This window comes from Pseudophryne corroboree, chromosome 4 (genome assembly GCF_028390025.1).
Source record: "Pseudophryne corroboree isolate aPseCor3 chromosome 4, aPseCor3.hap2, whole genome shotgun sequence".
NCBI classification, from domain to species: domain Eukaryota; kingdom Metazoa; phylum Chordata; class Amphibia; order Anura; family Myobatrachidae; genus Pseudophryne; species Pseudophryne corroboree.
The window spans coordinates 821,452,943-821,468,116 of record NC_086447.1 but is presented as its reverse complement, the minus strand read 5'-3'; the positions used below and the strand labels follow the sequence as shown (position 1 = coordinate 821,468,116).

Below are 15,174 nucleotides of genomic sequence, written 5' to 3'. Positions count from 1 at the left end.
CTGTACATCTGCCTCAGTGGTTTTGGGAGAGAGTGGGGGTCTGATTTCAAGTGCTCAGGTATATTACCTGTGGGTGTGTCTTTCACAGTATGTGGGCTAGCTGTATCAGTGGGCTGAGCTGGCCGTGTGCTGGGATTGTCTATTCAGCCAAGGCTACAGTGTAGGGATGTTAATTAGGCTTCAGGTTACAGAAGCCAATATTATCAATTCATTCCTTCCTTGTATGATAATATTGTCCCTAAAATGTATATAATGGAGTTACTCTGTAACAGTGCCAAACACCGTAATGCCCATTACACATTATGCCACATACCATAATGCTCATTACACATTATGCCACACACCATAATGCCCATTACACATTATGCCACATAATGTAATGCTTATTACACATTGGGGGTCATTCCGAGTTGTTCGCTCGTTGCCGATTTTCGCTATACTGCGATTAGTCGCTTACTGCGCATGCGCAAGGTTCGCAGAGCGCATGCGCTTAGTTATTTTACACAAAAGTTAGGTATTTTACTCACGGCATAACAAAGCTTTTTCATCGCTGTGCTGATCGGAGTGTGATTGACAGGAAGTGGGTGTTTCTGGCCGGAAACTGGCCGTTTTATGGGAGTGTGCGGAAAAACGCAGGCGTTCGAGTTGCAAAACGCAGGAGTGGCTGGAGAAACGGGGGAGTGGTTGGGCAAACGCTGGGTGTGTTTGTGACGTCAAACCAGGAACGAAAAGGACTGAGCTGGTCGCAATGGCTGAGTAAGTCTGGAGCTACTCAGAAACTGCTAAGAAATTTCTATTCGCAATTCTGCTAATCTTTCGTTCGCACTTCTGCTAAGCTAAGATACACTCCCAGAGGGCGGCGGCTTAGCGTGTGCAATGCTGCTAAAAGCAGCTAGCAAGCAAACAACTCGGAATCACCACCATTGTGCCACACACCGTAATGCCCATTACACATTATGCCAGACACTGTAACACCCATTACACATTATGCCACATACTGTAATGCCTTAAATATTATACCACACACCTCAATGCCTATTACATATTATGCCACACACAGTTATGCTACTGACACCATTTTATGTCCCATACACAAAAATGCCCCTTATAAGTTATGCCCCAGCGGTACTGAGTACCACCACCATATTTCTTAATGGTACACTGTACCACCCTATACCACCCTACTTTCAGCACTGAGTACACCATACTATCTAATGTACAGTATGGATGTATAGGGTACAGTATGTGTAATATAGGAAAGGCTACTGGTTTTCCCAGTTCAATATTTGAGTGGCAATGAGGGATTCTCTGTGCATTGTATGACTGACACATTAACTGTGAAGTGTGTAGCTGACAATGTCAGTCATGTTACTTTATGTTTTGCACACTTATATTTCACACCTATGTATATATATTGTCATCCTAGGTTTTTTCAGCTATATACCTAGGCTAGGAATATGGGGAATATATTTCTAGATTCAGCTGTTCAGCCTATGTACTAAAATTCTGAATATTTTTTCATTTGGATACTTACATGTGTTGACATTAAGCCGTAACCAGGGTGGTGCCGCACATTCCCTGTGGGTGGAATTCAGGGACGTGCAGTCAGGGGAGGCAGAGTAAGCAGTGCCTCCCTTGTCATTAATGATTAAAATGATACAAAGAAAATACTTGTGACACATATTCTGTGTCATAAGTAACTTCTTTATATTATGCTAATCATTTTAATATATTAAATTAGTTTGGGAGGCACCGATAGCAGTGCCTCCCGTTGACAATGGGAAAGGGGATAAAGCGGGGGGTGGGGCCAAGTCATGGGCTGTAAAAGTCCATCAAAAAAGTGGAGAAAGTGACAGCTATCCAAGTGCTTCATTGACAGAGACCGGCTTTGAAGCCACATTAAAGCAAGCGAGGCAGATGTGATTGGACAGGGGACCCAGGGCTAGATCTGATGTCCAATCTCCCATACGCAGCGGTGCGACCCGACAGGAGCTGTACTGGGTCACTACAATGATCAAGCTTCCCTCAGTGGGATGCTGTCAAGATCCCGCCGGACGGAATCCCGGCGGTCGAAATACCGACACCGGGATCCCGACCAGCACAATCACGACATATTCTCCCTCTGTGGTTGTCCACGACACCCATGGAGGGAGAATAAATTAGTGTGCCGAGCGTAGCGAGGCACCGGGCCCACAGCGAGCCCGCAAGGGGCTGCGTTGTGCTCGCCCCCCTGTCGGGATTGTGCCGGTCGGGATCCCGGTGTCGGTATTCCGACTGCTGGGATCCCATTCGGCGGGATTTCATACTGATCCCCCCTCTCCTCCTAATTCCCCCTGACTCACCTGGTTATGGGAGCCTGACAGTAGCAGCAGCAGCCCCGGAGGTGACGGGAAGCCCAGAGCTGGAGTGCATGCGGCAGCCAGCGCTCTTTTAAACATTTGGGTTATTTTAATGTTATCTTAATCCTTTTCCCAGGTATATTGCTATTACATAATTTACTGAGCAAATGTATTGTCCAAAAATTGTTTATTTTTATTGACGCATGTTATAGTCTATTTCAAAAGTTATTTATTACCTTACTAGTTTCCAAAGATTATACATTTTTCTTTGGCATTAAATGTTAACTATTTCTAAAATGTACACTATTAATATCAATTAAAACAAAATCAGTGATGGCACAGCTTTCCTAGAACTCTGCCAGCAGACAATTGAGAAAGTTGGCATTTTAGATGGACTGAGGGTGGAGTTATTTTATGCCAATTGCCACAGTGGAGACAGCCATTTTGTGAGCTATCAACTATATACTACACGGTCGGACTGGCCCACAGGGGAACAGTGGAAACCAGGAGGTGGGCCCTACTGCCTGTGGGCCCTCCTCCTCCTCTAGGGATTAAGTTCCAGACTATCCTAGTTCACTGGATTTATGCATTATACATATGTTACATTATACTTCACAATAATTTGATTTATTATATATTTACCAAGGAGCACAGAACATGTAATGGTTAGTTAAACCTCTGTGGTGGCTGGCCACGCCCCCACTAGAACCTGGCTACACCTTTAAGCATGGGCCCCATAGCAGCATTCCCCCGATGGGCCCTTCATGCCCCAGTCCGACACTGATATACTAGCACGCAGATCACACTTGCATACTGCCTGAGAGACTCCTGAAGTAGGAGGTGAAACAAAGTTGGCTCTTTGATGGCCTAATGAGATACTTTGTGGTGAATCGCATCTTTGTGCCTTTACAAAGACACAACTCACAGCACCATGCTCAGCCCACCTCCCATCAGTATAAGATGGTATTCTTCTTGAATAGTATTTTAGTCTACAAAATGTCTGTCCTAGTGATGATAGTGGTGATTATAGATCACTGATCATATTCTGGAAATTACCACTTCCCCTGTGGACATAACAGTCTCTGGGTATACACTAGAGTGACCTCGGCCCTTTATGTTATTTCCAACTGAATCTTAAAAACATAGTGGCCGGATCATTCATGGAATATGTTCCAGTTGGCCATGATGTAATATGTTCCAGTTGGCCATGATGCTAGGCAACCAGACAATATCACATGCTGCGCCATACAATGTAATGAAGTGCAGAATGAGGGATCGTTCTGTCCTCCATTATATTGTTCTGATGTGTACTCCGGATACGATATGTTGGCCCATCAGCTGGCATATTGTCTGGATACACATTGCTCTAGTGCTAAACTGACTTTAGTTCCCGGTCACCATGTTTTTTTTTTTCCTTTTCACATTTTTAAGACAGATAATTTGCAAGTTTCCCTTTTTATTAATTTAAAGCTAAACAGAAGCCTTTGCTTCCAATGAACTTATGCTTGCCTCAAACTATTAATCGTTCATGATATTTAAAATCTGGGTCACATAGTTGTATAGAGATAGCATGAATTATTTATATCTGATATTACTTTGACTGTACAGATTCATATCCAGGCAGGGTAACCATGGAGACATCAGTAAGATCCTTGGGGATGCATTCATTTACAGCAATAGTAACTCATGAGGAGATCAGGAATTAAATTCAAACTGTCTTTCTTTTTTTATTTCTCATTACTGTCTACTGTTAAAGCTAAATAATCTATACTTGAAAATGGAAAATTCACAATACAATAACATCTTTAGACAGCCATTGACAAATGACCTCTGTTATTGTGCTGTTTATTTCAAGATCATATACAAGTTTCCTGCCAAGTTGTATACAATTGGGGAAATAATCTTTAATTGTTTTATTTAAATTAAATATATTATATTTTATTTGGAGACCTGATGACATTTAAATGTAATTCTGCACCTTGTACTTTCCTTTTCATTACATTTGGGTTTTTTTTAATTTGTTTTCCCATTTTATCTTCTTGTTTATTGGTTTCTGCTTAAATTATCTTTTTCACATTTTGAAAAAAATAAAATAAATTACCATCCCCCGGGCTGCTGATTCATTTTGCGGGCCCTGGCATTATAGATTATGGTGTGGCCTAGCACAGGACGTGAGCACGCCTACTCCAAAAAATAGTTTCTATTGCATTATGTTCTGACCAAGGATGAGAGGTACTGAACTCCGTAATGCCAACGGTGGCACATAATCTGAACTCCCTTAGCAGATTTATCCGGGATCCGGTCTGAAGATCGACAGTATCTAGGTCGACAATGTTTAGGTCGACCACTATAGGTTGACAGTCACTAGGTCGACATGGATGGAAGGTCGACAGGGTTCCTAGGTCGACATGTGCTAGGTCGACAGGTCTAAAGGTCGACATGAGTTTTTCACATTTTTTCTTTTTTTGAATTTTTTCATACTTAACGATCCACGTGGACTACGATTGGAACGGTAAAGTGTGCCGAGCGAAGCGGTAGCGGAGCGAAGGCACCATGCAAGGGGACGCGGTGCACTAATTTGGGATCCCGGTCACTCTACGAAGAAAACGACACCAAAAACAAACAAAAAACCTCATGTCGACCTTTAGACCTGTCGACCTAGAAACCCTGTCGACCTTCCATCCATGTCGACCTAGTGACTGTCGACCTATAGTGGTCGACCTAAACATTCTCGACCTAGATACTGTCGATTTGATGAACCACACCCGATTTATCCATCTTCCGATTACATTCGTTATTGGTTTCTACACATCCTCATGCACTTTGACCTACATTCATTGTTTCTATTGAGTTATTTATTTACTTGCACTTTGAAGCAATTGCATTTAGTGAAGAGAGCACAGCAGAGCTGTATTGGAAACCAGAAATTAAACATATCAGCCTGATGATGCAAAAGTATTGTTGAGGTTTACTGAAGGCAACAGAAAGTTAATGCCTTGCATTTAATAAAAGTTTTGATAGGGATTGGGTAAACTCCTACAATTTCAATATTGTCGATCTGTTATTCTCCAATGCACCAATCATCTGTAAGTGCACTTTTACAGTGTTGTTCAATGTTCATTTTGTTCTACTATTCTTTCAGAATGCAGAGGCAAGTTATGATTTCAGCAGCAATGATCCTTATCCATATCCGCGCTACACTGATGACTGGTTTAACAGGTACTGTGACAGCTATGATGTCTTAATATTTTCTACAGAGAAATAAACATACTAATCGTGATCTATTATATCCTGCTAAAGGTAGCTCTTGAACAAGTGTAGTGAGAGCTGGAGTGAAGTCCTGCCCCCTCCCTCCTCCTTCATCACAGCTCTCACTGGCTGCCCGAATTCTATGCACATCCTCTTAACCCCCTCCACTGTTTGGTTCAATAAAACTGTACCCTGAGCAGGGCCGTAACTACGTGTGTGCCAAGTGGGCCTGGTACACAGCGCAGTTGCCTGAGGGCGCACGGCCAGCAGCATGTAATGAGTCAAATTGACTCATTACATGCCGCCTCTGCTGTGTGCGCCGTGCGCCGCCGCACTGTGGAGGGAGAAGAGGGCAGCGCCGGGCAGCGGAGAAGGAGGAGGAGGGAGGGGGACTGGAGCCGCAGCAGTGCTATTTCATTGGTAGTAAGCGCCGCTGCAGCTGTCCCCTCTCCTTCCGTATTGGCTGCCCGGCGCTGCCGTGGATGCTGGGATGTGGTTCCTCCATCCCAGCATCCACAGCAGCGCCGGGCAGCCAATACGGAAGGCGAGAAGACAGCTGCAGCGGTGCTTACTACCAATGAAATAGCGCTGCTGCGGCTCCAGTCCCCCTCCCTCCTCCTCCTTGTCCGATGCCTGCTCCGAGGGAGCTGCCAGCACGAGGAGCCTGTCAGCGGGGAGATGGTAAGTATCTCTCTCTCTCTCCCTTTCTTTCTCTCTCTCTCTCTCTCTCTCTCAGGGGGACACCGTCTGCCATAATGTGTAAAAAGGGGGACTGGCTGCCGCAATGTGTAAAAAGGGGTACACCGTCTGCCGTAATATGTAAAAAGGGGGTCTGGCTGCCGCAATGTGTAAAAAGGGGGACTGGCTGCTGCAATGTGTAAAAAGGGGGACTGGCTGCTGCAATGTGTAAAAAGGGGGACACTGTCTGCCGTAATATGTAAAAAGGGGGCCTGGCTGCCGCAATGTGTAAAAAGGGGGACTGGCCGCCGTAATGTGTAAAAAGGGGGACGCTGGCTGCTGCAATGTGTATAAAGGGGGACACCATTTGCCGTAATGTGTAAAAACGGGGACGCTGTCTGCTGTAATGTGTAAAAAGGGGACGCTGTCTGCCGTAATGTTAAAAAAGGGGACGCTGTCTGCTGTAATGTGTAAAAAGGGGGACGCTGTCTGCCGTAATGTGTAAAAAAGGGGACGCTGTCTGCCGTAATGTGTAAAAAGGGGACGCTGTCTGCCGTAATGTGTAAAAAGCGGGACTGTCTGCTGTAATGTGTAAAAGGGGGACGCTGTCTGCTTTAATGTATAAAAGGGGCTCTACCTGGTGTAGTGGCGCTAATGTGCAGCGTAATTTGAATAATGGAGACTATTGTGCACCGTAGTATGAATTGCTATTATTTTGTGACCACGCCCCTTCCCTATGAAGCCACGCCCCTATATAATTTTTGCGCGCCTACGGCGCGCACTGACCCTGTCTTACATGTCATTTCTTGCACACAGCGCTAAAATGCCTAGTTACGGCACTGACCCTGAGTCCTGTCAGCTCCCAAAACCTCTAAACACCCCTTCTCCGAGTACATGAAACTTCATCCTACAACAGAGAAGAGAGCTGCAGGTGTATGTTAATGTTGATGGAAATAATATGTTCCATTCTCACACCCATTTACATGCCTTTAGATGATTAATAAGAAATAATAGTGAAAGCATATTTTAGACACCACTGGATAAAGGGCCTAACATACGGGCCATTTGTATCTATATCTAGTAGAGTATACTACACAATCAAAATTAAAAGTTTGTTATACTTTTAAAATGATTCAGCCTTCAGTAATGAGCAATAATGAGCTTATGTGCTGATCTGTTTGCACTTCAGTGTATAGCACAGACAGCTGTTTTGAGTCACTGTAATGTGTAATGTGTTTTAAGCAGCCTATAAAATACAGCGGAGAGTATATACTGTATTTGTAGTTAACCACCTTCTGCAGTGTCAATCATACAGTACATCTGACGACACTGGACTCAACACTTCAGACTATTTGCGCTAGCTTGGAGCCACTTGCATAATGTTTTTTCAAGGTTCTAGTTTAAATCGCACATATTGTTGTAGTTATTTTTGTTTTTTTGTTTTTCATGAATGTCATTTTAGTTTTTATTTTATTTAATAATAATTACTTTTTACTTTTACATAAATAAATATTCCCAAAACTTGCATAATTAATATTAATATTAATGATAAATATGAATATGCTAAAATATAAATATTATCAATGTATTGCAATAAAATATCATAAAATAGTCTATAACGTATAAAATAACCTTGGATTTACATATCAAGTTAAATAAAAAGTAAAAAAATAATAATATTTAATCTACATTATATATGTTGCTAAGTTTATAATAACATTTTATTTTGGTACATACTGTAGTACATAATATGTTAGAAATCATATCTCATAGTTTATTATCTTTGTTTTCTTTTAAGTTCTAATTACTGTATACAGTATAAGTGCTCGGATGATTTTCGGATTTTACATATTTAAGATGTGTAGTGTCTAGCAGTTTCTTGGCAGCTTAGGCATCTTTTATGTTTTGCAGTCTCAATATCATGGGGATTTTACTTGTAATTAAGCAGGATGATAAGATTATATACCAAGTGCTAGGAGAAATAAAATAAGCTATGATTATTTATTTGATTATTCATACAGTGCCATCATATTTTGAAGCACTTTAAATTTAAAATTCAGCTTTTATTATTTATTTAATAATTTATATAGCATTACTATATTATGCATCTTATAAATGATATATAACATAGGAAAACCCAGGTAAAACATAAAAGCTCCACGTATTTAATCTTCCAGTTAATTATTTAAACCCAATACCTCGGAGCTGTAAAGAATCATTATTAAATACATTATTGTACTTAGGCGTAGAGCCAAGTAGGTGGGTCACCAAACATTTAAAAAGAACAACTTTTAAAAGAAATTCACAATTCGAACACCTAGGAAATATTTCTATACAATATTTAATGCCACATAAAAACTCTTATATACATGTCAAAATATTCTTAATAGGAGACTCATTAAATCAATCAATTTGCTTATCCGAATGATACATTCTTGATAACAGACAGATCTGAAATAAATAAAAAAAAGGTAAAAATAAATAACATTTCTAATATGTGGACGCAAGCAACACGGTCGAGTCACATTATTATGATCATCTCCTACAGATGATGTCGGCAGCGCGTAGCCCATGAAGTATGTCACATGTCATGCACTGGCTTGGTGGGTATATGAGGTGTGCGATAGGCTGTCTGCACACATATCACTCGTTGCGGTCATAGGTAAAAGGGGTGATTTATCCGCATTGCAAAAAGGGGGATTAACGGCTTTCGGGCCAAGGGTGGCAGTATTTCTGAAACAGCGCAGTTTGTGAGCTGTTAGCGTGCTGCTGTGGTGAAGATGTGTATCGTGACTGGACAAATGGCACCACTGCAAATAACCGACGTGGAAACTGCGGAGCACCACGTGCCATTGATGTGAGAGGTGAACGTTGGCTACGAAGGTGCATGAGGGCCAATCTACACGCTACAGTGGAGCAGCTCACCATCAAAATGAACCTGGTGACTACCAGACGTGTGTCTAAAACAACAGTTTAGCCCGTCTAACCGCTGTCCGTGCTGCACACGGCGGTTACTCTGGCTAGTTGTATCCCTTTACATATTGACTATAAGTTAATAGCGTAATTTATTAATAACAACTGGCAATATAATAGAAAACATTATTAGCACTTAGATAATTATTAAACACAATGTTTCTGAAAGAGAGTAAGGTTGTGAAGTATATAACTTAATATGGATATCAATAATTGAATGTGGCTCTGCAAAAAATATTCATATTGAATTTTTGTTTTTATAAATGCTGATTGTAGATCTACTGGAAGATATTTGGCTCCTTTATTTTGATAGAAAAGGATTTCAAGATTTCAAGATTGCATTAGACATTCCACAAAAGATGTCTTAGGGGTGTATTCAATGCTTGTCAGATCCGTTCTGACCGAAAGGATCCGACAATGCAGTATTCAATGAGTGGCTAAATCCTTTTTTAAAGTTGGATTTACATTGTCGGAAATGGGGCTAATAAAACACGTGGATCTGTAGCTATTCCGCCGATCCACGTGTTTTCCGACAAGTCGGAATTGCCAACTTGTCAGAAAAACGGTAGCCAAATTTAATAGGTCGGAACAGTTTCCGTCCTAAAAAGTCGGAAACTGCCGTTTTTCCAACAAGATGGCAGTTCTGACTGCAACTGAAAACACCCCATTGTGGTAAATTTGCTTTGATGTGGTAGTGACCTGTTTATACAAAAGCAAATAAAGATGGGACCACCACACAGAAACAAAAATGCACTTAAAAGGAATTATATTCTTTAACTGAACATTGAACTGCTTACAGAACCTGAATGCACTCAGTTACTATCAGATGTGAGCCACCGATAAAGTGAGTAATTCTTGCTCTTGTAGTGTTGGATGAAATGACACCTATACATAAGGGGAATCTGATCTGGCAATACACAACCTTGAATCTAGTTAGCTCAGGAAAGCAGGGCAATAAACATCACCCAACATCATTCCTGGTAAATGACAAAACTGGGAAATCACTACCAATGCGTTTCATATCTAAGATATTTTCATAAGGGAAGTGTCTTCCTGATTTAAATGTGTCTTTATATACATGTGTGTTGATTAACTTGATCTCCTACAATATAAATGAATCATTTACTCACTCACTTACTCACTCACTCACTCACTCACTCACTCACTCACTCACTCACATAACTATACCATTAAGACCAATAAAATATACAGTATAACCATAATTCTCCTTCTCAGGCCTCTACATCCTCTTTTAATTTCAAGTTATCCTCAGACACAAATCTTCATTGACATCATAACGAACTTGCCTTTGTGCAAAAATGAAAGCACCATGTGGTTTACTGTTGACCGTTTTGGCAAGTCAGCACATATTTGTTCCTCGAATGGGTTTACCCTTAGCATACAACAATTTTTTAAGGAGATTTTTTTGATGGCATGGATTTCCTCAGGGAATAGTGTCTGACAGGAAAGTTCAGTTTTAATGTAGAGGGAGAAAGGGGATATGGGAAACTTGAGCACAGGTGGTGAAATATGATATGACACTGAATGAATTGGAAAAAACCACAGTAGTTTAGAATTTAATCCTTCATTGAAGGATACTATAGCAGTAACTCATGTGGAGGTGCACCCCTGAAAGTGAACACTAGTATACCAAAAAAGAAGAGGAAAAGACTCTCGTTTTTTGGGGGGCACTCATTGAAAAATATTGCATAAAATCTAACTTTTATTAATTACCATTAAAAGCTGTTGCCACCAACCAGGACTGGGACAAAAACATACACACATAAATACAAAAATGACAAAACAATAGAAAACAACAACAAAAAATGACAAAAAAAACCACACCTAGGTTTGCGTGTGGTATGAACACGCCATGGGGAGATATGCCTGACGCAGTCAGGGCCAATATGATAAATACTGACACTAGTTCCTGCAACAGTTAGCCTTAACAGTCCCCTAACAGAAGGAGACAAATAGTGGGCTGGTATAGTCGGCTAACACAGGAAACAGAAACACTGTAGATAGATTTACCATCAATACTTCAGTCTCTCGTAATAAATGCTACTGGCGTAGAGTAAATAAGTAACAATGATGGTTTAGTGTGTGTTCAAACTTCATGGTAAGTGCAGTCTCCCCATAGATTGCATGTCATTGGTTCCTATAAAGAGGTAGTAGCGAAATAATCATAGTATTTATTCAGGATCTAGGATATAAATATCCATAATATAAACAAAAAATAATAATAATAATAATCTTGTAAATGTTACAGTGCAAATACTGTTAATATTCTCAGTGCAGTAAACCGGTAAGCCTTATATTAGTAAATAATTTCTTGGTATCGAGTATCCACTATAAATAACACCCTGATCCGTATCTCAGGTACAGGCAGGCTATTACTAATTGAAGTTGTCTGGGCAGACGTATCTAGTATGCCTCAAAAACAAGCTGTAGCAAAAAAAATATATATATATATATATATATATATATATATATATATATATATATCACTATTGCTCTTCATATATATCCATCATTTCAATATGCAGGAATCAATGTAACCAGGGTAAATATCCAATCTATCCTCTGACACATGTGTCATATTGGTGAGTTAGAGAGGTGAAGAGCAAATGAGCTGCTGCAGATTGCAGAAAAGGGGAAGAAAAAGGCACTCCTATCATAGATGTAGTGGGGTGGCTACTGTTCACTGTGTGACATGCATTAATACAGTGAATGAGCATGTCCCATCTGCACCTAAGGGTTAGAAACAGGTAGAATGCTTCTGCTTTTGAAAAGATCACCCACGGGCACCCTGATGTAACAGCGCAGGGTGTCCTCTGAGTTCTCCTTGCGACAATGAGAGAGCATTGAAAAAAGGGAGATTTAAAGATACATGTTATGAGTAAGATGAAATAAAGAGCACCAATCCCCTTATGAGTGTATGCTGCTTCCTTGCATGTGTAAATACATTGATGCAAGGTGAGCGGTACCTCTTTTTTGCCTATAGTGCCTGGAAGAAAGTAGTTTGGTAACAGTGCTGGGACCCTAATGGTAGTAAAGGTCCTGATGCCGCAGGGTATTGCAGGATCCGTTACCCACCATGTGGACCCGCCGGCTGTCACTCGAATGGAAAGGTACCTAAGATTGCGCGTGGATATCAGGGTGTGTGGTTCCGGCTCTGGCTGCCCTGCACTGAGTCTCCTCAGACAGCTGTTTCGCTTTCTGGCTTCCTCAGTGAGACACCCTGTAACCGGGTGTTGGAGTTGTTTATAACTAGGTAATGTCCAATCAGGAGCAAAGGTGTGTGGCTATCAATTAAGCCTGTGCTGGTGCCTGATGAGACCTGGTGTGTACATTACGTCCAGGTGTCAATATTAGTCTCCCATTCCCTATCAATTGGGAACAAAATTCTCAAAAGACATACTAATTATTCAATCCATTAGTATCCAAAAAATGCCTCTTATGAAAGTATAAATAGACAATGGCAATAACATGAAAATGTTACAATACAACAGTAAGTTATAAGGCGGTGAAAGAGTATATGTAAATATATAAGATTGGAAAAAGGAATTCTTTTAAAAAGATTTCCCTAAGAGAGTATATGAAATAATAAAAATAAAAATAAAAAATAAATAAAAAATTGTAATAAAATACACTGCTGATGTAATAATGTTGAAAATGCGGAACACTATAAGGGAAATCGGGGATATATTTGTATATAAATAAAATATCTCGAATGGCCCTTATATAATATAAATAATTATACAGGCCCCGTCAGATACAGAAATGATGGGATAAAAATCTATAGACCTTTTGTCAATGTGATTGTAAACTATGCATTTTATGAGCATTAAATCATCCACAGCCGTGGCACCCTAACAACAAAAATAAAAGTATAGAGAGAATGGATAGAAAACTCAAATAATAAGTAAAAAGATTGTGAAAAATATGTGGTGTATATGTTGAGGCCCACTGCGCGTGAGGAAGATAGTAACATGGGCAAAATATAATACCTGAGAGAGTGAGATGTTGTATGTGTATTAAAACTATATAGTAAATATTTTTACGAGATTACACTATTGTTTGTGAATTAAAACTATATGGTAAATAGTTATACAGAGTTACACACTAAATTAATGTTGGAGATTGGGAAAGATATGTGTAGTTAGGTGTTGACAGGAAAAGAGTCGACCTAAAATGACTAAACACACATAAAGTATGTCTATAAAAAGACATTATAGTTTATCATCTCGTTCAAGCCATGGGGGCTCACTGTGTTTAATCTGTACGTCCACTTGCTTTCCTTCCGGAGTAGTTCTTTACTCAAATCTCCACCACGTGTTCCAAGTCTGACACGTTCCAGGCCAAAGGCCTGTAATCCTTGTGTTTGTCCCTCATGGTATCTCATGAAATGTCTAGCCACTGACATGAGTTTTTTATGCTTGGCTAGATCCAAAGCGGCATTCCTAATGTTGCCCACATGCTCTAAGATTCTTTGTTTAAGTACGCGGGTTGTCATACCTATGTACCTTAAATTACAGCTACATTCCAGACAGTATACCACTCCCATGGTGTCACAGTTGATAAATTGTTCCAGTTTGATATTGTTGTCAAATCTATCCCTTATCTGATCCTTTCTGATTATAAGAGTACAGACCTTACATTTACCACATGGGTATGTACCTTTCAGTGGGGTCTTACGAGGCGGATTCCTGACAAAGTGGCTTTTTACCAGTTTGTCCTTTAAGCTACTGGCCCTTCTCCAGCTAAAGGAGGGTCTATCTCCCAGAACTTTCTGCAGGTCCTCATCCATAAGTAAGACCTTCCAATGTCTCTGGACCAGTGTCTGTAATTCTCTCCATTCCTGACAGAAATTGGTAACGTATCTCACTACCGTAGATTCAGTCTTCTTTTCATCTTGTGGGAAGATAAGGGTTTCTCTCTCAATCCGGGATGCATGATACTTTGCCGATTTGATAAGTTTGTTGCTATAGCCCCTTTCCCGGAGTCTGACTGTTAGTTCTTTACTTTTGTCCAGATATGTTTGTTTGGTAGAACAGTTTCTCCTGAGTCTAAGAAACTCACCCTTAGGTAAGTTCTTAATTGTAGGGGGAAAGTGGGCACTGCTCTTATGTAGGAGACTGTTCGTCGCTGTACTTTTCCTAAATAGCTCTGTCTGGAGATATCCCTGTAAGTTCACACTGAGATATAGATCCAGAAAGGTTGCTTCTTGTTTGCTGATAGCATGGGTAAGCTTCAGATTAAGATCATTGTTATTGAGTTTGTCTATGAATCTCAGTAAATCCTCTTCTTGGCCCTGCCAGATCATGAAAATGTCATCTATATATCTTAGCCACATAATCACCTGGTTCGTATACTCATCATTGTTGTCACTGAATACATACTCTTTCTCCCACCATCCGAGAAACAGGTTAGCATATGTTGGCGCACATGCCGCGCCCATCACTGTCCCTCGGACTTGGAGATAGTATTTGTCGTCGAGTGTAAAATGATTCTTTTTGAGTACAAACTCCAATAGATCCAGCAAAAACTGTTTGAAATCGTCCATGCCCTCAGTGTGCAGAAAGTATCTGATTGCTTTTAACCCATCTTCATGTCTAATGCTCGTGTATAGCGACTCGACATCAAGTGTGACAAGATACTGATCACCACTAAGTTGAATGTCGTGGATTTTCCGTAGAACATCCCTCGTGTCTTGTACATAGGATGGTAATGTATGTACATGGTGTCGGAGGCACTGATCTAGAAAGATGCTCCCCTGTTCCAGAAGGCCTTCAATACCCGATACTATGGGCCTTCCAGGGGGGTTGTCAAGGTTCTTGTGTACTTTAGGCAGCATATAAAACGTTGGAGTTTTGGGATGTTCCACTTTAAGAAAAGTATGTTCCTGTTTACTGATGATACCTTTCTCCCGGGC

General features: G+C 40.6%; 1 protein-coding gene across 1 annotated transcript in view; it reads left to right on the top strand.

Moving 5' to 3' along the window:
* The window catches only part of PCSK2 (proprotein convertase subtilisin/kexin type 2), a 342,143-nt gene that overhangs the window by 273,789 nt on the left and 53,180 nt on the right, over nucleotides 1-15,174 (top strand). The window contains exon 6 of the mRNA XM_063918519.1: nucleotides 5,482-5,558. Within this exon, the coding sequence (XP_063774589.1) occupies nucleotides 5,482-5,558 (77 nt within the window). The remainder of the gene's footprint in view (nucleotides 1-5,481; nucleotides 5,559-15,174) is intronic.